This window comes from Heteronotia binoei, chromosome 9 (genome assembly GCF_032191835.1).
Source record: "Heteronotia binoei isolate CCM8104 ecotype False Entrance Well chromosome 9, APGP_CSIRO_Hbin_v1, whole genome shotgun sequence".
Classification (NCBI taxonomy): Eukaryota; Metazoa; Chordata; class Lepidosauria; order Squamata; family Gekkonidae; genus Heteronotia; species Heteronotia binoei.
Window position 1 is genome coordinate 100,420,264 of NC_083231.1, and position 23,445 is coordinate 100,443,708.

General features: G+C 44.0%; 2 protein-coding genes across 3 annotated transcripts in view; both read right to left on the reverse strand.

The window, feature by feature from the left end:
- The window catches only part of LOC132577333 (probable E3 ubiquitin-protein ligase HERC3), a 63,076-nt gene extending 59,103 nt beyond the window's left edge, over positions 1 to 3,973 (reverse strand). For both annotated transcript variants that reach the window (XM_060247064.1, XM_060247063.1), the window contains exon 1: positions 3,887 to 3,973. The gene's annotated coding sequence lies outside the window, so the exon portion shown is untranslated. The remainder of the gene's footprint in view (positions 1 to 3,886) is intronic.
- Positions 3,974 to 19,709: 15,736 nt separating this feature from the next.
- LOC132577602 (probable E3 ubiquitin-protein ligase HERC4) overlaps positions 19,710 to 23,445 on the reverse strand; it is a 50,218-nt gene continuing 46,482 nt past the window's right edge. The window contains exons 23-24 of the mRNA XM_060247389.1: positions 21,996 to 22,095; positions 19,710 to 21,222 (exon numbers count right to left, since the gene is read on the reverse strand). Of these exons, the coding sequence (XP_060103372.1) occupies positions 21,008 to 21,222; positions 21,996 to 22,095 (315 nt within the window). The 3' untranslated portion in view covers positions 19,710 to 21,007. The remainder of the gene's footprint in view (positions 21,223 to 21,995; positions 22,096 to 23,445) is intronic.

A 23,445-nucleotide genomic window follows, 5' to 3' on the forward strand; every position in this document is an offset into this window, starting at 1 on the left:
GGACAAAGTAGTTGCAGTTAAACTATAAGAACATAAGAGAAGCCATGTTGAATCAGGCCAATGGCCCATCCAGTCCAACACTCTGTGTCACGCAGTGGCCAAAAAAACCCAGGTGCCATCAGGAGGTCCATCAGTGGAGCCAGGGCACTAGAAGCCTTCCCACTGCCCCCCCCCTCAAGCACCAAGAATACAGAGCATCATTGCCCCAGACAGAGAGTTCCAACAATACGATGTCGCTAATAGCCACTGATGGACCTTTGTGCTATGTCTGAACGAAGCCTTAAACAGTCAAAATCATTCAATTTTTTTATCTCTCCTCCAAAACAGAATGAAAGGCATCAATCTCTTATTGATGTGCTCTACAAATTATCTACCATTTTCTATACTTTTAGCTATTTCTGCAATTTCCCACATTTTGACTAGCCACACCAAAATGGAAAATGCTTTCGGACAGCATCATCCATTCACAACAAAGATCTTAGTTGAGATTACTTAATAAGATCATTTCATAGGCTATTTCTTTCACTAAATTGTCTAGACAGCCTGATAAAATGTAGACAGGATCACATTGAAGTAACAACGTGTATTACTTTCCTAACTGCACTGAGTATTTCTTCTGAAACATATTTGCATCACCCACCAGATATGCCCCGAAGTCTGCTCTGGAGCATTTACATTGGTTATTTTTATAAATTGTACTTATTTTATAAGGAATTGATACCTTATAAAATGAGGAACGAACACTTTATAACAATTCTCTCTCAGATTTATGTAAGATTTATATATAATACTGCTGTACCCTTCATAAATATACTAAGCCTAGTAGACTCTAGAATGTCAGATCTTGTCATCTTTTCCATCAAAATGTAAATTATTACCTGACACTGTCAGTGTTTCAGATTCTGTCAACATGCCTTTCAATTTAAAGTTTCATAAACTGACTGAGACAAAATCTTCTTGGAGATAATGACTATGTGCATATGTCATGAACAAATCATCATAGGTTTGTAAAAAGAAAGGGTCAGGAAGTCCTCAGGCTCACAGGCTTCCTCCCTCCTTCCTTGACATGTTGCACAGGAGTGAAGATTTCCTGATTTAAGAAGTCTAAGCACTTTTTTTATTGTGACAGCCAAATTGGAAAATTGAACAAATAATAGTTAGGTTCTTGCCTTCGAAGCCACAGGTTAATCTTGGCTAAAAATCTTGGCTTGCAACCAAGAAACAATAAGCAGTTTGTTAAGTTACCCAGTCAAACATCATAACTAACTATGGCTAGGCCAGGCCTTGACAAAATTTCTTCAGCTCTACAAGCCACCCCAAAAAATTTAGGAGCCAGACTTATATTTCGGCCTTCAGGGTTTTACATTTTAATAAGTGGGAACCCATAATATAAATCATTTTCCCCTCCCCTACTACTTCCTTTTTTCCCTTGCCTGAAAGCCCACTAACCCTCTCCCCTCTCTGGTTCCCACCCACCAGCCAACTTACATTTATCTGCGCCTCTGTCTTCAGCTACTCCCTCCTCCAATATCATCTGTCTAGGAAAACTGTGGATCAATTGTGTAGCGCTGGCTGCTAGACCAGGCCCACTTGCTTGGTAAGGAATCCTGAAGGAATTGTGGGGGGCATCTCACTTTCCCCTGTATACCCCTCATCTCTCTATTTCCTCTTTCCCTCCTCCTGGTAACCCCATATCTATTCCCTTTTTCTGCCTCATTCCCTCTTTCTCAGCCATTCAACTTTCTGCCTTTTATCTGCCTCCCATTTTCAGCTATATGTATTATTTACTTCATTTATATAATGACTTTCTCGACAAAGCATCTTACATTATTCTCCTCTCCTCCCGTTTGTCTTCACCAAAACCCTGTGAAATATGATAGCCTGAAAGTAGGTGACTGGTCCAAAGTCACCCAGTAAGCTTCTCCAACGAGAAGCCTTCCCACTGCCCCCCCTCAAGCACCAAGAATACAGAGCATCATTGCCCCAAACAGAGAGTTCCAACAATATGATGTCGCTAATAGCCACTGATGGACCTTTGTGCTATGTCTGAACGAAGCCTTAAACAGTCAAAATCATTCAATTTTTTTATCTCTCCTCCAAAACAGAATGAAAGGCATCAATCTCTTATTGATGTGCTCTACAAATGAAGTTTTGAATCTGGGTATCACAGATCCTACTGTGAAGCTCTATCTACTACACCACACTGGCTTTCATAAGATGGCTGCTGTTGAACAGTAGCAAACGGCCAGGTCTAGTTCAGTCATGCAAGTCAGGCAGTATCAAGTGACCCAGAGGTTGCTTCCAGGCTTAGGGTTGTCAACCTCCAGGTAGGACATGGAAATATGAAGTCCAGACAACAGAAATCTGTCCCCTAGGAGAAAATGCTTGCTCCCCAAACCCTGCCCTCCTCAGACTCCACCCTAACATCTCCAGGAATTTTCTAACCTAGAGCTGGCATCCCTAGCCAGGCCTGGCCCCAATGAGTTCTCCCTCAAAGGCAAAAATAGGGCTGGAAAGGGCTTTGCCCGCTCCCCCGACATGTTTACTAACAGAAACTAAGCCCGGAATACTGTGGTTGCCTAGCAACAGCCACTGAGGGAATTGATTGCTTAAAGCTACAGGAGCTGCTCTTACCATTTTTAGATTTGTTTAAAGCTACCAAGCGTAATTTTTTAAAGATTTCACATATTTTCTGCAAACCTAGGGCCCATGTCAGGTTTGTAGAATGATCTGTCTTGCCAGTTTACAGCTCCAGTCACCAGCTAAAAATAAAAAAATATCCTGATTTTTGCTATTAAAATATAAGATGATTCTAATTATTGCTAACTTGTTTTTTTTTCAACATTATAACATTGTAACAACATTGTTATAACGTGTTGTAACAAAAAAAAACCCCGGAATAACCCTAGCTGTCATCACAATCTTCTATTCATTGCCTAAATAAGCTTTGAATGCCTACTAAAAACCACAAAGAGGCACTTCTAAAAAATGACTGATGAAAATACTAGGCACCACAATGAGATTTCTGGATGCCATGACAACTGGGATCTGCCAGACCCTGGCCTAGTTGGAAGACTGAAGTACAAGCTTGGGGTCCTCTGCCTCCGTATTAGCACAGACCATGGCTTGTTGATGACATCTGAAAACAGCTGTTAAAATAATTAGGTGGAGGAGCTGGGATTACCCATTTCCCCCCTGAATTAGATTCATAGTCATATATTGACTTCCAGTAATTACATCCCTGAATCTCATTAAATCATATTTTATCCAAGCAGAAAGATGTATACAAATTGAAAAACTGTCACTATGCATAAATGACTGAAGTAGAGGAAGAAATGGATATCCAGTTTCTTCATACCAAGTACTGTGAAGCTATTTTTGCTTTGACATGTTCCTGAAACAAGGAATGAACACAAAGATATCGACATCTTTCAGGAACATGTCAAAGTAATATCCATTTCTTTCCTTCCAACAGCAAGCAATAGCTTCTCTTTACGAAATCATTACTTGACCCTTCATTAACTCTAAAATACATCTACACTGATATTACGGTAATACACAAGTTTAACCAAATAAACCAGCTGAAAAGGCAAATGATCAACCAACTGAAATGCTTTTAAATCAGGCTGATGGAGCTTGTTTGTTTATTTCAAATTATCCCCAACACAATATACGTTGCCAGAGGGCTTCTACAGCAGAACTAAAACCCATTCTGTCTGCCACTGCAGTTTATCATCACTAACACATAAGAAGCTGCATGAAACATTGAAAAGGGCACGAATGTTGCCTGGAGGACTTACAAGCCCGTAATAGAATGGCTATGTCTAGCAAAGGACAGCCAGAAGGATCTTGCAAGAATTTCAGGTGTATAGAGATGGTTGCCTACCGCATCTGTGAGGCTCCCTTCATGACATCAGGGATGGAGACTGATGAAGATCTAGTCCTGTAGCAGAAGGCAGCAGCTCCCGATCTGGTGGAAAAGGAAGAGACAAGAGAAGTTTACACTGAGACGACAAATATGTGGAGCCCAAGTAGCAGGACCATCATGGAGTTACAACATAGCACATAACAGGGGAGGGGCTTTATAGCAGGAACTCCTTTGCATATTAGGCCATACACCCCCGATGTAGCCAATCCTCCAAGAACTTACAGGGCTTTTAGCACAGGGCCTACTGTAAGCTCCAGGAGGATTCGCTACATCAGGGGTGTGTGGCCTAACATGCAAAGGAGTTCTTGCTACAAAAAAAGTCCTGGTACATAATAACAAAAACAAACAGCAGGTTAAAGCAAACAGGGTAACCAATCCCTGCAATCAGAAAAACTGTAACAACCAAACAGCTTTTTTCAGCTACCATTAGTTACATCTCTCCTGCCAAAATCAAGACAAATTTGCAACAACCTATGTACATTTTTACTTTGCAGCAAGTCCCACTGAAGTCAATAGAGATTTGTTTTCAAGCATATACGGTTAGGCTTGGGCTTCAAGCATTCCCCTTTGCATGATTATATAATCACGGAATTGCTCTACTTTTCTTCACGATGATTTTCTATTTTATAAATTGGGAGTCTGAAGTGCACAATGCATGCAAATGCTGTTCCAATTGACGCTACAGCTTATGCACTGATAAATTAATTAATACCGGTTCTTTCTGAGTATTCTACTCCACCCTTTGCAATATGCATTCATACACAAGCAACGTGCAATTAATAGATTTTTTTTCCTGAAATATCATTCTAATATCCAGAATTACGCTGCAGCCTGGGGTTCTCAGTTGGGCGCAGCTAAGGCTCCATGGTAGAGCACATGATCTGTATGCAGAGGGGTCCCTGGCACCACAGTTAAAGAATCTCAGGCAGCAGGTGATGAGAAAAGACGTTTTTCTGCCTAAGACCATGGAGAACTGCTGCTATCCACTCAAGTAAATATTGCATATACACGAGAGCCACTGCAGTGTAGCGGTACAGTATCAGACCAGGATCGGGGAGACTCAAGTTCAAATTCCCTGGAAGCTCACTGGGTGACCTTGGACCCAGCCAGGACCGGATCGAGGGAGGGGCAGAGGGGGTGCTTGCCCAAGGTGCCCCCAGAAGGGGGGGTGCCAAATAGGGTATGGAGTCCATTCTATTCTATGGGCTCGTAAGATAGAATGGGCCCCTAAGGGGGTGTCATTTTTTTAATTTTGGCCCCGCTCAAAAAACATGTAGATCCGGTCTTGGGCCCAACTACACATTCTCAGTCTACCCTATATCACAGGGTTGTTGTGAGGATAACATGGAAGAGCACAAAGCAACATACGGACTTTGAATCCCCACTGGGGACAAAGGAGGGGTATAAATGAAGGGCCTAAATAGGGCATAATATAAACACAGAAAGCAAGTCCCCACCTGAAACAATCTTATAGTTAAGAACATAAGAGAAGCCATGTTGGATCAGGCCAATGGCCCATCCAGTCCAACACTCTGTGTCACACAGTGGCAAAAAATTTTATATATACACACACACTGTGGCTAATAGCCACTGATGGACCTCTGCTCCATATTTTTATCTAAACCCCTCTTGAAGGTGGCTATGCTTGTGGCCACCACCACCTCCTGTGGCAGTGAGAATAGTTAGAACTTCAATAGTACAGAAACAACAGAAGAAGAGGAGGAAGGAGAGTTTAACAAGGAGGAAAGTAAGTTCAAACACAGGCATATTCAGGCAAAATAAACTAAAGTCTCCTGGCCAGTGTGGTATAGTGGTTGCTGGACCAGAATCTGGAAGACTTGAGTTCAAATCCCCTTTCTTTCAGGAATTTCATTCGGTGGTGTTGGGCCACTTTTTCTGTCTCTCCCTCTCTCATGCAGGGTTGTTATGAGGACAAAATCAGCAAATGATGTTGTTCTGAGCTCCTTGTGGGGAAAATGGGATTAAATGTACCCCCACAGAAAGACTAACAAAATTTTATTCCACATCATAAGCATTTGTAAACTAGAGTCTACAACTTCAGATGCACTCAGTGGATCCACACTAAGCTGTCACTTTCTGTAGGGGGAAGGGCAAGGAGCCTTGAAACGCAGGAAATAGCAGGTAGAATCCAATCTGGTAAAACTCAAACCAAATCCAGAAAACCAAAAATCATTCACTAATTATGCCAAGTGAGATATTCCCTGCAATGGGCAGGGAACCTCAAACCCCAAACCTGCTTGTCATTCCATACTTTTGTCTGATGAAGTGTGAACATATGAACATATGAAGCTGCCTTATACTGAATCAGACCTTTGGTCCATCAAAGTCAGTATTGTCTTCTCAGACTGGCAGCAGCTCTCCAGGGCCTCAAGCTGAGGTTTTTCACACCTATTTGCCTGGACCCTTTTTTGGAGATGTCAGGGATTGAACGTGGGACCTTCTGCTTCCCAAGCAGATGCTCTACCACTGAGCCACCTTCCCTCCCCTAGCACATGAAAGCTTACATTCTGAATAAAACTCTGTTGGTCAAGGTGCCGCTTGACTCTTGCTTTGTTCTAAAGAGAGTCAGTGTAGTGTATTCTGACTAGAATCTGGCAGGCTCAGGTTTGAATCTTCAACTGAGCCATGGCAACTCACTGGGTGACCTTGGGCCAGCATTACTCTTCTCTACCTCACAGGGTTGTTCTGAGGATAAGATGGAGAACGGTGTAAGCCACTTTGGGTCATCACGGGGGAGAAGGTGGGGTACACACAGGGCTGGCCCTAAACTGTCTGGCACCCCAGGCAAGGCTAACTTCTGGAGCGCCCCCCCCCCCACTAATAACATCACCAAGTAACATTGGGGACACCCAATTTGGCGCACCAAGAAGGCTGGTGCCCTAGGCAGTTGCTTAGTGGCAGGGCTGGCCCTGGGTACACATAAATAAAGAAATCATCCTATGGAGTAAGTCTCCTTCCACTTAGATCTTTACCTTGAAGAAACATGCCTAGGATTGGACAGGACTTCACAGAAAAGGCCAGTCTGGTGAAGGGATTACAAGGGAGAGAGGAGAGCGCAAGAAGGGCCATCGTGGGCCAGTGATTCAGCAGGGAATACCAGGAACATAAAACGTTCCATATGTCCTTGAAAGGAAGCTGCCTCCTAACGTTTATGATCGAACATCAGGGCCAACCCTGCCACTAGGCGTCTGCCTAGGGTGCTGGCCTTCTGGGGGTACCCCTCAACATGATTCAGTGATATTGTAAGTGGGGGGGGGGGGGGGTCAGAAGTTATCTTTACCTAGAGTGCCAGACAGTCTAGGGCTGGCCCTTTGTACATGTAACTCTTATGGGGAGGAAGGACTCCCCCCCCCCTTTGCCTGAGGGCCACATCTGGGGGAGAACACAGCATACAAAGGAAATATAAAGCAACTGCAGATTGCAAGGTTGGAGTCCTAGAGCCTCGGAGCAGCCCCCCCTAAGCCAGACCAAAAGATGCCACATTGTTACCCGGCCAGGTCAGAGAAGGATGCCTGCGCACGCACGCAAGAGCACGTACACCCACAGGCTCGCGGGCTTCAAAGACAGCCCCCCCACCCCCAACCCCGGAAAGCAGCCTGTGCGGAGAGGAGCACGTGGCTCTTGCCAGTGGGTTTCATGAGGGTTTTTTTTCCTCTTTTTTAAAATGCCAGCTGGGAGGCCGCTCATCGCTTTAGATGCACCAGCATCTTTCCCCACCAGCCAGCAGGCCAAAGGACGCAGGGAAGAAAGGGAGTCAAGGTGCAAATAAAAAGAAAGGGGGGGGGGGGAGGAGCCATCGTTGCAATATTTTTTTTAAAGTAGAAATCCTGCCTGCCCTGGATAGTATCTTTTTACTGCGTTTTCCCATCCTCCATCTCTGGGGCGAGATTGGAAGCTGGAGAAATGGGAGACCATCTGCAATAAGGGCGTTTACAGCCGAAGCAATACAGGGGAGGGAGGGAGGGAGGGAGGAATGATCGTTGGTGGAAACTGGGGGTGGGGGGAGCACATCTCTGCTCGCGGAGGAGCCTTCTGCAGCCATATGTGCACAGCCCGGAAACTAGCCGACCGCTGGTGGATCTGCCCGTCAGAAATAGCTCTCTGGGTCTGATAGGCCGTCCGGCTCCAGAGATCTGTGCGCGGTACGCCCTTTACAAGCCTGCCTCCAAATCAACCCTACAAATGGTCCTTTCGTCCCTGAAATGGGGTCTCACCAGCAATCCTCTTCCTCGCCCTTCAGTGGGGAGGAAGCCATCGCCCCTCTTGCTCGCTCTGGACTTCAAGACAAGCCCGAGCAAACGTCGGGAAAGCACCGGAAGAAACACGATCCTGTTGGGAAGGGGGTTCGGAGATCTCTTGCCAAGATCACTGTGCAATCCAGACAGATCACGGAGCTTAGCCCTGACAAGCCAAGGTGGCCGGGAGAGAGGGCAAAAGAAGTCGGCGCCGACTTGCAACGCAGAGGCAGGCAACGGTAACCCCCCTGAGCCATCTCTTGCCTCGGTTGCGACTTGACTGCACTTCCCGCCACCCGCGTGCAGCTACAGTCCCAGACAAACGCACCCGGCCGGCAGATCTCTTGCCTCTCCCCCTCCCCGTGCAAACAGAGAACGACAGACGGAGCCTGTAAGCAAATGCAAGTCTGGTTTGCCCACCAGCAAGAAAAGGGAGAAAGGCTCGAAGAGCATCTACGGCCCCTTTCTCCTGCTGGATGAAAACTGCCCCCTTATTCTCCCCCGAAGCGAGAGCTGCAAGGCAGGAATCCCTAGGAACGGGAGACAGAAGGTCGCTAAATAATGTATAGGTGGTTGCTTCTGGGCTCTCGTTTCAAGGCTGCAAAGACAGCAGCCAGAGAGCGAGCAACCGCAGAACTCAGAAAGGGCTTACTTCCGAGTAAGCATGCAAAGGATCGGGCTTGCACAGCACTTTCCCCCTCCACTCAGCAAAAGACAGCCTCTCGCCCCCGTGACCCCGTCCCTTGTGCTTTGGATCTGGCATCGCCAAAGGCAGCCGTAGAAATTCTCACCTTGCCCCCAGCTGTTGCTCCCACCGGTGTGCCCCAGGATTTCCAGATGCGGCGGCTGCTGTACCGCTGGCCCGGGGTTCCTGCTGCCAGCGGCACAATAACAAGGAAGTTTTTCTTTCCCAGCGAGGCAGTGAACCCTGCCGACGTGATGGGCGGGTACTCCCTCCCAATGGCAAGGCAAAAGGCCACCCGGCTGCACCAATGGCCGCCTTCTAGAGGCTGACCTGCAGAGGGGGGGTGGGGCTACTAACCCGTTTGTAGGAGGGGAGGCCGGGGCTGGGGTTTAACTCTAGGAGCGCCAAAGAGCTATAAAAAGATTATGGGTGGCTTATATATATGTGGGTTAAGAGCGTGTTGTCAAGTCACAGCCAAATGATGGCAACTCAGGAGGGCTTACAAGGCAAGAGGCGTTCAGAGGTGGTTTGTCATTGCCTGCCCCTATGGAATAACCCTGAACTCACTTGAGGTGGAGGGGGGGAGGGGGGGAGGGGGGGGTTGTCTCAGCAAAATACTAACCTGGGCTGGCCCTGCTTAATTCGGAGATATGACAAGATGTGGTTAGCCTGGGCCATCCAGAGCAGTTTATATGGCAAGCTTTAGCAATCATAACCAGGGCAAAAGAAGAGCGCTTGCCTCTTACATATATGAACCTGCCTTATACTGAATCATACCCTCGGTCCATCAAAGTCAGTATTGTTTGCTCAGATTGGCAGCGGCTCTCCAGGGTCTCAAGCTGAGGTTTTTCACACTTATTTGCCTGGACCCTTTTTAGTTAGAGATCCAGAGGATTGAACCTGGGACCTTCTGCTTACCAATGCTCTACCACTGAGCCACCATCCCTTCCCAGTCTCCGAAGAAAGCCCAGTTTAGCCAACAGTAATGTTGCCACCAATGATGACTTCGTTGCACCTCACAGTTCAAGAACAGCCCTTTCTTCCCTTTCCTTCAAACAGGTCAGTGTATATTTCAAACAATTTACTGCTAACTTATGAACTGGGCAAGACCGGGCCTGAATGGGGTGGGTGCCAGCCAGGTTGATAAGTGGGTGATGAACACAACACATTGATGGTTTTATGAGCTGTTTTGCTGTAAACGTTGCCTTGGCACGTTCTAACCGTTCGTTTTCAGATGAGAGTGAAATGCTGAGAGCACTAAATCAACAAGCAGGCTCTAGTCCAGCTATGAGTTTGGCAAGCAATGCCAGAAGCAGAATATGAACTCTTGGTGCTCATTAATGGAATAAGAGAACCATCTTGATGAGAACTCAGATTTTGTTTTAAAATGGGCTTTCCTCCACTTTTTAGATATTGTATATGATGCACTGAATTGAAATCCTTTTGCATAACTTGGGGGTGTAGTGGTTAAGTGCACAGACTCTTATCTGGGAGAACCAGGTTTGATTCCCCACGCTTCCATGTGCACCTGCTGGAGTGACCTTAGGTCAGTCACAGTTCTCTCAGAGCTGTTCTCTCAAGAGCAGTTAACTCAGAGCTTTCTCAGCCCCACCTACCTCACAGGGCATGGGGAGGGGAAGGGAAAGGAGATTGTAAAATGCTCTGAGACTCTGGGTGAAGACCAGGGTGTAAATCCAATCTCTTCTCTTTTTCCTCTTGCTTTCAGATGCAACCATGTCGGTCTGCAGTAAAAGAACTAGATTCAAATCCTGTAGCACCTTAGAGACCAACAAGATTTTTTTGTGGGGGATATGCTTTTGAGAGTCAAAGCTCCCTTCGTCAGATAGGGAATGCACAGATTCATGAAGAAGCCAGCTGATTGAGGAAGATGGAAATCATCTTGTTCTGTATTTTTACTTTAAAGTTAGAATCAATGGGCAAGCAACTTGCTTCTTAAAATGAAATGGACATCCAGTAGTTGCTAACTTCCAGGTAGGACCTGAAGATCTCCTGGAATTACAACTGCTTTCTAGGCTACAGGGAGCAGTTCCCCTGCAGAAAATCGCTGCTTTGGAGGTGGTGTCTATAGTGTTATATGCTACTGAGGTCCTTTCCCCTCTCCAAATGCCGCCGTCCCCAAACTCCATCTCCAAATCTCCAAGAATTTCCTAATCTGCAGTTGGCAACCCTAACATTCAGTGATCATACCATCAAGTGCGTGATGGTCACAAAACAAGTTTTGAACTTGGGAAACTCATAATATACTTTTTCCCGTACACATATTATCTTTGTTATTCACTGAATTGGTTTAGGGTCCTTTGGTGGTTGATTTTGATACACGGATTTTCTAAAGGAAAACTCGCTTCTCTTCTTTTCTGTAACCTTTAAAGTAAGCATTATGCAAATATTCCCTGAATGTTTTCTATGCTGAATCAAGACACCAGAATATTAGTTTTACAAGATAAACTGATCCATTTGTTTACAGAAAGATCAACTAAGACTCCTCAGGTTTTTATTGCTCAGACCTCAATTACTGCAATTTTAAAAATGAAAGGTCTCTGATTTGTGTGAAAAATAAAACGTTAGCCTGTAAGAACTTATTTCTTAGTACAATACATTCTCACCTGATCCACACAGAAGAATTGGTGTGTGTTTGTACCCAGGTATTGAATTTACCTTTACTTTGTTTCACCTACAAAGCCCCCACTGGTGTTGGCTAAACTCAGGACTTTCTCAAAGCCGTTTAAGAAGAAAAGAGAAGCAGGCTTTTCAATTCTTGCAAAGAGGCAGTTCATACACAAACAGGGATTATGGGAAGTGGGTGAGTTTTTATGGCCTATAACGTTTCCTCAAGCTTTATCTCCCTTGTGCCAGCTCCTTTGCATCAGACTTGGAAATAATCTTAACCTGTAAATAGACCTGTAATCATTTAATCTCTGGTCAATTACTAGTGAAATCCCAGAAACAAACATAGTGGCAACTCTTATCGCATGCAGACAATCAACTGTTCAGTTTCTCAAACAGGGCTTTTTTTTTTTTAGCTGGAACACACAGGAACGCAGTTCAAGCTGGCTTGGTGTCAGGGGGTGTGGCCTAATATGCAACTGTGTTCCTGCTGGGCTTTTCCTACAAAAATAGCCCTGTCCTCAAGTCAATGCCTCTCTCTGTGCTAGTATTTGAGGACAGGAAAGAAGAAGGGACAAGAGTCTGCTGCGATCTATAGCTCTGGAGCAAAACATGGCAGAACTGGGAAACAACTGTGACTCTTTTAAGGTATATAGGAGAGAAAGATGAGATGCTATAATAACCAGGATATGGAGTGTCAGGAAACGATTCCAGTGGGATTAAAGGGCTTCTTAGAGGCACCGTACGGAAAGAGAAACAATAGAGGTATGATGCTGTCTTGACCTGGATGGCCCAGGCAAGCCTGATCTTGACAGAACTTGGAAGGTGGTCTGAATCTCACAAAAGGGGAGGGACGGTGGCTCAGTGGTAGAGCATCTGCTTGGGAAGCAGAAGGTCCCAGGTTCAATCCCTGGCATCTCCAAAAAAGGGTCCAGGCAAAGGTGGCCAAAATTGCTTAATGTAGCCACATAGAATAGACATCAAATGTTTGAGAGCTGCAAGACATGGAAGTCAGATGTTTGAGAGCAGGGAGGAAGGCAGGCAGGCAAATAGATGGAGGGGAGAGAGAGGTAGAAAGAAAGCAACTTTAACTTGAAATGCCTTCTCCAAGCTAGCTGATGGGGTGGTGGAGACTTTGAGAGCTGGACATTATGTGTGAAAGAGCTGCATGTGGCTCCCGAGCCACAGTTTGGCCACCCCTGAGTTAGAGCATTGGACTAGGATATGGGAGACTACAGTGCAATCCTAAAGACACTTTCCTGGGAGTAAGCTCCACTGAACAGACAGTAGTAGAATTCAGAGTAGACCTTCTTAGGATTGCTCTCCCAGGTTCAAATCCCCATTCTGTCACAGAAGTTCGCTGGGTGACCTTGGACTAGTCACACTACTTTCAGCCTAACTGACTTCACTGGGTTGCTGTAAAGATAAAATAGAAGAAAAGAGAATGATATATTTTATTTATTTATTTATTTATTTAAGATTTATATCCCGCCCTTCCCACAAGTGTACTCCCTCTAAGCTGCGGAGTCTTGTGATCAAAAATTCTGCTTTGTGAGGTACTAGCATTAAAGTTGTGAGCTACTGCTTGCTCTTTTTTCCTGAGCTAAGATAAAAATTTGTGAGCTGGAGACTGAAAAACTGTGAGTTAGCTCACACTGACTCAGCTTAGAGGGAACACTGGTCCCTACTGGAGAGAAAGGCAGGGTATAAATGAAGAAAGTAAATAAAAATAAAACAAATGTCCATGTGATTTTTATTTCCTTTCCCCTGCATTTATGGAACCAATGTGGAGTAATAGGTGGATTGTCAGTGTACTAATGGGAAGGCCAGGATTTGAATTCAAGTTTCTATAAGATTATTCCAATGTACAAATATTTCTTTGTCTAAGAAATGTGGCTATTGAACACTGAGAGCTCCAGAACCTGACCCTCTTAGCAGCAATCGATTTTACAGCATCTGAATTGTGCATGTCAAATGGCATCATGTTGCATCTGTCTTATCATGAGCTTGTGGGGTTTTCAAGCCAAGAGATGAACTGACCTACAATATGACCTAGGTGTTGAGTGAGATCAGAAGCTAAAATGACTAAACTGAGGCTACTGTACTTTGGTCATATTATGAGAAGACAAGTCACTGGAAACGACAATGATGCTAGGAAAAGTTGAAGGCAGCAGGAAATTGAGGAAGACTGAACAGGAGATGGACTGACACAGTCCAGCACTCAGTTTGCAAGACCTGAAAAAGGCTGTTAATGAAGACTGCCAACTCTTTGTTGGGAAATACCTGGATATTATGAGGGTGAGGCCAGAGGAGAGACTTTAGCTAGGTATAATGCCATTTTGTCCATCCTCCAAAACACCCGTCTTCTCCAGGCGAAGTGATCTCCGTCAACTGGAGATGAGTTCTAATTACAGGATACCTCCAGGGGGCAATCCTATTTAATGACAGGATGTTTTGGAGGTCACCGATTTGCAGGGTTGCTATGAGTAGAAAGTGACTTGACAACATGTAACACAGAAAGAGAGAATCAGAGGCAAATGAGGGATATAAAAAGGGGAGGTTTTTGTGTCAAAACTATTTTCAGTCAGGAATAGGGTATAGCCCTTGCTGCTAGCCTTACACTAAGGTTGCCAACTCTGAGTTGGAAAATATCTGAAAATCTGAGAAGTGGAGACTGAGGACAGCAAGGTTTGGGGAGAGGAAGAACTACAATGCCATGGAGTTCACCTTCCAAAGCAGCTATTTTCTCCAGGGGAACTGATCTCTGTATTCTGGAGATCAGGTGAAGTCCCAGGAGATCTTCAGGTATCACCTGGAGGTTGTCAGGCCTACCTTACACAAATTTCATCCAGACTAGGAGGGATATGCCAGAGTATCCAGGCCCTCACTCTGAAGTTATGAGGAAAAAAGGAGAGGTGCTTTAAGAGAAGCTCTCCTGGGCAAGTGTAGGGTTGCCAGGTCTGTGTTGGAAAATACTTGGAGACTTTGGGGGTGGATCCAGGAAAAGGCGGGGTTTGGGGAAGGGTGGGGAGGGGCGTCAGCATGGTACAATGCTACAGAAACCACCTTCAAAGCAGCCATTTTCTCCAGGGGAGTTGATCTCTGCCAGCCGGAGATTAGTGGTAAAAGCAGGAGATCTCCAGGCTCCACCTGGAGGCTGGCAACCCTAAACGTGTGTCATGACTTCCAGAGACTGATAGGCCCCTTTTATTGCTGATGCTAGCGGTAAAGCATTAAGTTGTACAATGCATTAATGATACATTAATAATTTTTTTAGGGAAAAGCTAGAGATGGCACAGAAACAAAAAAAACCCCAAATCAACAACAGATAGAGGCTGCTAAAAGCTAGGTTCCAGATAGTACCAAATTATTTGTTAGGATTTAAAAAAAAAATAATATTCAGCCCAAATTATAAACATGAATACTGCAAGATCTTAGTAGCATGGGCCAAAGTGAAAGGTTGATTCCTTTTCACTAGGAATTTGTTTGGAAAACAAAGAGGCAATACTTGCATTGTCATGCCAATAATCCTTTATTCTCTGTTTGTTTACATTATTTATAGTCAGTCTTTCTCAAAGGAGCTCAAGGAGGATTACACATAGTGACCCTAGGGTTGCCAACCTCCAGCTGGTGGCTAGAGATCTCCCACTATTACAACTGATCTCCAGGTGACCAAGATCAGGAGAAAATGGCCGGCTTGGAAGGTGAACTTTATGACATTTTACCCCAATGAAGTTCCTCACTTCCTCACTCCCTTCCCTATTCAGGCTCCACCCCCCAAAACTCCAGGTATTCCCCAACCTAGAGTTGGTAGCCCCATTTGTTTAACTTCACAAAAACAAACTTGAGCAACCCTACTCAGGTCTACTCGCTAGGACTTAGCCTCAGGAAAGTGTTCTTTGGGTTGCATTAGGTAATATCAAACAATTACTAATTTATGTGCAGGATAGTCTATCTCACACGCTCCTTTAAAGCCAGAGTTTGATCCTGGCAGAAGCTGGGTTTCAAGTGACCGGCTCGAGGTTGACTCAGCCTTCCATCCTTCCAAGGTCGGTAAAATGAGTACCCAGCTTTCTGGGGGGAAAGTGTAGATGACTGGGGAAGGCAATGACAAACCACCCCGTAAAAAGTCTGCCGTGAAAACATTGTGAAAGCAACATCATTCCAGAGTTGGAAACAACTGGTGCTTGCACAGGGGACTACCTTTACCTTTTTATATTATTACAAATCTATTTTATTTTCTACCACAACCATCGACTCCCTGTGTAGGAACACATACTGGCAGGCAGTCTTTAAGCAGCAGCTGGACAAACACTTGTCAGGGATACTCTAGACTGATGCTGCATTGAGCAGGGGGTTAGACTAGATGGCCTGTATGGCCCCTTCTGACTCTGTGATTCTGTGATTCTATGAACAGCAAATCTTCCAGAAGAAAAGTATGCATAGGGTACATGATTTCCAACACAGATGGAGAGATACCATCGCTTCCTGCTACCTCAAGTGGTGCTCCTGTGGGCACATATGAAGTCTTTTGTATGAAGTGTTGTACACCCTTTTCCTGATGAATATTAATATTTATGGGGGGGGGGGGGGGAGAGAATTCAGGTAAGGATAAACTCACGAAGGATGTAAACTTAGCCCAACTTAAACTATGTTGTAAAAAACCCTCTCTTTTTTTAACCCATTCTGTACCTGAACACAAGAGATTTCATTATTCCATCACCACATCCTGGCAGTCTTCCAGATGATGTTGAGCTTTCTAAATGGGATGGTTTTCCATATTGTGGCTGTTCATCACGCAATCCCCCCCCCCCCACCAGCCGTTGCTTTACAGCCGTCCCAGCAAATCACTAAGCAAATGACCTCACAACAGTGACTTCATGACCTCAGAGACAGATCTTTATCTTTAGTGTTCTAGGGCACTGTGTCCCTCTAGACACCTGCAGATTCGAAGGATTGGGAAACCTGGAGCCACTATCATTACCCATCAATTAATTTTTGTCTCCCTGGTAGAAATTAGATATGCCCTAGATCTTTTAGTCAAAGATTTTGATCTGAACCCTGCTGAGGTAAGGTAAGTGGGTATTAGGTGAGCAGAAAGGTAAGAGCCAACGTGGGATGGAGAAGCCAAGACCTAAGGACAGCAGAGGAAATGGGTCTACATTACCAGGGTCTAGCAACCATGATAGGGTCTATTTATGCCATATCAGAAATAGAATAGAAACAAGATGGCAGTGCCACAAGTAGGGTTGCCAGCTGTTTAATTTTTTTATTCGATTTTTAGCATGGCCTTCCCATAGAACAGGCTCACAGGCGGGTTACATCATAAAGACAATCAACAGTTAAAACCAATTAAAATATATAAGTTCTAAAATCACAGAGTAAACAATGAAGACTAAAACAATGAAGACTTCTGCCTCACAAACATGGCCTATTGTCCAGGTCCAGCACGTCCTACAGCACTGGGATGGAATGAAAGGGGGGAGGCCAATAACAAGTGAGGTCCGCTGCCTCAGTTAAAAGCCTGGCGAAAGAGCTGTTTTACAGACCCTGCGGAATTGAAGAAGATCCCACAGGGCCCAAATCTTCAGGGTTAGATCCAACCAGATTTCCCAGTAGTAAAAATGGGGGGGGGGGGGCGTCCCACTTGGCCACCAAAAAGGCTACGCTAGGGATCATGGTGCCTGTGTAGACAAAAGCCACATGGAAGAGCAGCTGTAATAGGAAGGGGAACTGGAAGAGACTGATTGGAAAAAGCTGGTTGGCTCCAACCCAGGACATGAGTCAGAGAGATGATTTCAAGACTGAGAGGCCAACAGGATGCTGTGTATGACAGACTTCCAGCCAGCATCCTATTTTTTACCTGACACATTAAGATGAAGAATTTAATAATTTAGAAAATGTGTGTTGCCTCGCCAGAGTACCTGCTGAAGGTGGAATCAAGTGGGTGACTCAACTCCTAGACTGGGCTAGTGTTATTTGGCTGAAGGCAACTGAGTGGGTGACTAATTTATAAAATGAAACCTGTTGCAGAAAACACTGGCGTGTATCCTTACACTCTGTTCAGCATAGCTTGAAGCTTTAGTCTGGCCTAAGGAGACTTCTACCTCCAACGGAAGAGCCACTTTAAGTTGGAGGAAGGTTCCTCAGCCTGTAATTGAATATATGTCTCTGGAAGTAAAAAGGGCATAAACTAATGTGGATATTCTCATTTATCCTGTACAGGTGGGGATTGAATATTGTTAATGTCCATTTAATATAATCTTTCTACATGCAGATAAGAGGTTTTTTTTCCTGTGTAGGGCACCTTTCAGATATTACAAAGTCAACCTAGTTTGGGGATACCACTAGTGTAAACCTTGTGAAAATATGTATTTATTGTTTAAAAGTTAGTGACATGTTTTCATCTGCATAGTGGGCCCTGGCCTGGAAACACTGCCCTCTAGAGGGAGGGGATTTCTACAGGGAGAGCCTGGGTGACCAGTTGCTTGGCAAGTGGACAAAAGGAGGGGGTTACCTCTTAAGGGAGGAGAAAAAAGAAGCTGGGACAATTGCAGGCATGATTTGGTGTGATATGCAGCAGGCATACGTCATTCATGAAATCATTCTACTATCCAACATATACGGACTCACATTCCGCCTGTATCTGAAGAAGAGAGCAATGATTCACAAAAGCTCATCCCCTGCCATAAATTTTGTTGGTCTTTAAGGTGCTACAGAAGGCAAAAGAAGGGGACGGCAAAAGATGAGATGGCTGGACAGCATTACCTACGTAACTAACACGAATTTGAGCAGACTTCAGAGGATGGTAGAAGACAAGAGGGGCTGGCGTGACTTTGTCCATGGGGTTGCAAAGAGCTGGACTCGACTGTGCGACTGAACAATAAGGCGCTACTGGCCTCTTAACTCTTTTCTACTACTACAGACAAACATGGCAACCCATCTTGTTTTAGTATTAGGCCCCAACGATCCCAGATATATATACTTGAGGGCCCACATGCCAGTTAGGATAAGCTGAAGTGAAGGGCAGGCTGAATGATGTGGACAGAATGGGGCGGGCGCAGAGGAGAGCAATGAAGATGATCAGAGGCCTGCAGACCTGTGAGGAAAGGCTGAGGGACCTGGGGATGGTTCAGTCTGGAGAGGAGGTTGAGGGGGAACAGGATTGCTCTCTTGAAATATTTGAAAGGCTGTCACTTAGAGGAGGGCAGGGAGCTGTTCCTGTTGGTAGCAGAGGAGAGGACTTGCAAGAATGGCTTTAAATTAAAGGTGGGAATGTACCGGCTAGATATGATGAAAAACCTTTTTACATTAAGAGTTGCTCAACAGTGGAACTAGCTACTGAGGGAGGTGGTGAACTCCCCCTCACTGGCAGTCTTTATGCAGCAGCTGGACACTCACCCACTCTGAATTGTTAGATTACTTTTTGATTGGTTCTTGTTTGGAGAGCCAGTTTGGTGTAGTGGTTAAGTGTGCGGACTCTTATCTGGGAGAACCGGGTTTGATTCCCCACTCCTCCACTTGCACCTGCTGGAATGGCCTTGGGTCAGCCATAGCTCTGGCAGAGGTTGTCCTTGAAAGGGCAGCTGCTGTGAGAGCCCTCTCCAGCCCCACCCACCTCACAGGGTGTCTGTTGTGGGGGAGGAAGGTAAAGGAGATTGTGAGCCGCTCTGAGACTCTTTGGAGTGGAGGGCGGGATATAAATCCAATATCATCTTCTTCTTCTTGTGTTGGTAACTTCTCCCCCACTCCACCCTTTTCTGTTGTTCGAATTCTTAAGAATAAATTCAGTAGCTTTGGATAGACATTCTGAGGCAGCCGATGTAGGCTTTGATTCACGAAAGCTTATAATGGATTAAATTTTGTTAAGTCTTCAAGGTGCTACGGGACTTCACTATAATTTAAAAAAAACCCTACCAAATTAAATTTAAATTACCCTTTCTGGTAAGAGCCTAGTCATGTAGAATCCTGCATGAGCCACAAAAGGAAAGATTTGCAATCCTTCTTAAAAAGTAAGTAGGCTTGGACTTTTACAGATAGCTCAGCATTAAGCATAGTAATTTTCTTTAGAGAGAGTACATTCTGAAGAAATGGAATTTGTGTGTACGCACAGCTTTTCCAAGAAACCGTACCCAACCATCATCTTCTTGTAAGGCTTGTTCTGCTTTGTTTTAGTGTACTGCCTCTTTACCAATAAAGCCACTTCCAAGGTAGGTTAGGCTTAAAATGAAGTTACATTTACTAATTTTTATTCATTTGCATACTGTCTTGAAAGTTCAGTTTTGCATGTACAATTTGCAGGGTAAAAAACAGACATAATCTCACTGCAGTGTAACAAAACTAAAAATAAATTAAAAAACAATATTTTTTTAAAACTTAAAAGAACTTTTTTAGACATCAATATTACAGGGGAAGTTTCCTCAAACTTCGGAAATCCCTCAAAACAGTAATCAGGGGTCACATGATTTCTGTCAGCCTAACTTGACAGAGTAATTTTTGAGTGAATAATTTTTTTCAACCTTTTATATATGGAATACTGAATACTGTACCAACAGCAATAAAAAGCAATCCTTCTGGCAATAGAAAAGTAAATCATGGGAGGAGAAAGATTATCCAAAAGCCTGTGTGGTGGTGGAAACTGCCATCATGTTGGAGTGGACTTATGGCGACCCTATAGGGTTTTCAAGGCAAATGACATTCTGAGGCAATTTGCCATTGTCTGCCTTTGAGGGGCAACCCTGGTGGTCTCCCATCCTAATACTAACCAAATAGCTTATATGATATCAGGTTAGCCTGGATCATCCAAGCCAGGGCAAAAGCCTATAGGGCTATCCTAATGTGCTTCTGCAAAAGACAAAAATAAGATAACAGACACCTCATGAGAGAGGGAGTACTCTGTAAGAATATTCCACACAGAGCCAGCTTGCTATAGTGGTTACAGTGTCTGACCAGGTTTGAATCCCCACTCTGCCATGAAAGTTCACTGTCTTTCACCCCAACCTACCTAGCAGGGTTGTGATTGTGGAGATAAAGCAAAGTAGATAAGAATTATGTTGTAAGCTGCTTTGGATCCCCATTGGGGAGAGGTGGGATACAGATATCCAATGAAATGAGACTGGAATGAATTTTGAGAAGGTGCTCAGCAGAGTTTTTCCTCCACCAAAGATGTGTTCTTGAGGAGGATCCTTTTGGTAGATCTTAATTCTAAGGATGCATGTTGTCTTTATTACGTATACATCCTGTTTTTTCTCCACTGTTGAACTCAAGATGGTGGTCTGTAAAGTTCCTAGGAAGTCTCCCTTATAGGCATTCGACAGAAAGGATGTTGATTCAGGTATCTACAGCCCATAACCTGATTCTAAAAGGGAGAAGTCTCGTCCTTTTCACAAAGACATAAATCCTTGGGGTGGTTTGTTTTGTTCAGTAAACAAAGAACAAAACAGTTAGATGGAAAGGGACATCAAGTGGGCCACGATCAACCGATTCCAAAACAGTGTTATTTGCATCCAGGTTTTATAACAGACCAAACTCTTCATGGTGTGCTAGTGCAAACAGGAACATTTCTCGGAGGACATCTTGGTTGCTGTATCTTGGAAGCCTCAAGATTCGAAAACAGGTCCAGGCTTCAGGATACCACTCGTTTGGATTTTCTTTTTCGGCATCTTCAATAGTGAACACGAATCTTTCCATCCCTTGACTTGGAATGCAGGTTGTTCCTGTAAGAAAAGCTGAAAAGAAAATACAAATTAAAGCAAAGCCAGTAAATATCTTAGTGAAAATGAAGTTTAAAAAAAAAGATCCATGTGGAGGAAGAAATGTGGGCCTACTTCAAGTGGCTGGGACATGTGCACAAAGCAGCAAAACATATATGCAGACAGATTAGAGGTATACACCAGGAAGCTTTTTAAAAAAGGAATTATAAATGTTTACTGAAACAAGACACAAAGAGTACAAATTCCAAATAAATAGACTCACTAGAAATATTACACATGCAAAGTACAAAGCACCTGAGAGAAAGAAGGAAAAAAATGCAGTTTTACAATTGCAACAAGTTTATAGGGTAAACATGACTTGGAACTTTATCTAACATTGTCATATAATTCAGCAATGGTAACCATATTGATGGAAAATCTGACTCACAATCTACTTTTTCATTACATTGGTTATGGTATGAATTTTTTTCCATGACATAAAATTTCCAAATGTTTTCATACCATAATGAAAGAGACAGAGGTGACTTATTTTTCCATCGTGATGCTATTGCAGCTCATGAGGCCGCTAATAAGAATTCTGTTAAGAGTTTTGATTGGTGTGGATATTTGAGCATTTGGCAAAAGAGAAAGTAGCAACAAGTGGACTATAAATAACATAAGTAATTACTCTCCTTTTTGGTTATACTATGAGATTATTTGGATTTTCTCTTTATTGTTATGATTCCAGAGATGGACTCTTGTAATTTAAATTAAAAAGTAAATAAATAATAAAACAAATGTAGCATTACCAAGAAAATCCATCTTCTTTTCTTCCGGAAGGTCATGAAACACAGCCCAGAAATTCCTGATAGTTTCATCAGACTTTTCATAACCTTTGTACTTTGCATTCTGTCACAAAGAATAAAAACAGTCCCGCTCTATTAACGAAGCATTTAGTAGCTTTTTATGTTAACCAATATTCATTGCCGAACACACATTCCACACAGACAGTTTGGTCACTGGTGTATGTATTTGCAGATAGAACCCAAGGAGCTGCTCCACATATTACAAACTGGCAACAAGTGTACATAGAAAGTTCTGGCAGTTATCAACCCAACAAATCCATGCTCATGTGAATGTGGTTAGGATTTATTAAAAGTCAAATATGGAGGGTAACCTTCTATTAGAAAGCCATTGCCATGAATTACCCAACAGGCAAAGTGCATGCAATTATAGGCAATAAAATGTGTGGGTTAATATTGTTCCCACCCCCACGGTCCGTTGGTTCTAATGAAGGTTGATGCGAAAAGGTGCAAAGCATCTTCTTAGGCCCCAAAGTCAAAGCTGCGTTCCCAGACTAAACGGGCCCATTGCTATAACAATTGGATAAGGAAGCTCGCTGTAGTGATGATATACAACATGGTCTCTGTCCACCTGCGCACACTTAGAACATCAAGTGTATGGTTACAAGCAAGCTCTCAGAGAAACGAAGCTTAACGCAGTACATAAGAGAAAAAAACATGGCAGGCTCATCCTGACATTACAGTTGCCAGCAAGCTACAGACAACCCCAATTGCCTATTGAACGTTACCCTGTATTAACTATCAGAACTCAAGGCCACAGGAGATTCTTAACTTGAAATGCTACCACCCATTTCTGGCCAATGGAAGGAAATGCAGGAAGACCAACTTGATCAACACAATAAGCCTCTTAACACCAATAGGCCCAAAAGAGGCCAGATAATACTCCCCGATCCATGTATATGCTTCCAGGTCAGGTTTGTTCACTATCATGAGGGGACTCTGTGCTGTGTAAAGATCTGCTGAGGGCTAGCCCAAGACATCTGCCAGGAAGCTACTCTGTGCAGTCCGAGAGGCACATCCCAGAATCCTTTGTAACACTACAGAGCATGCTGGGACATGACCCCTGGCTAATGCAGTGCTTCTCTAGTGCCTGTGAAAATGCTGCCATCCCAAGAGAGACACTTCCACAAATTAAGCCCTCTCCTCTTTTCAGAGTTTTAATTCTGTACATTTTCTCCTGATTTTACATACAGTGGTCTCTTAGCCCAATTGCACATAAATGTGATGTAATGCAAGGAGCCAGTTATTATTGGGGGAGACAATGTAATGCATTTAGGGCATGAAGCATGCCTGAAAGGAGCAAATAAGGACCACTAGAATAAAAGTTAAAACAGTAAGGACTGCAATACAGATGCGTCACTGCACTATTCTATAGAGTACAGGATGCCTTTCACTG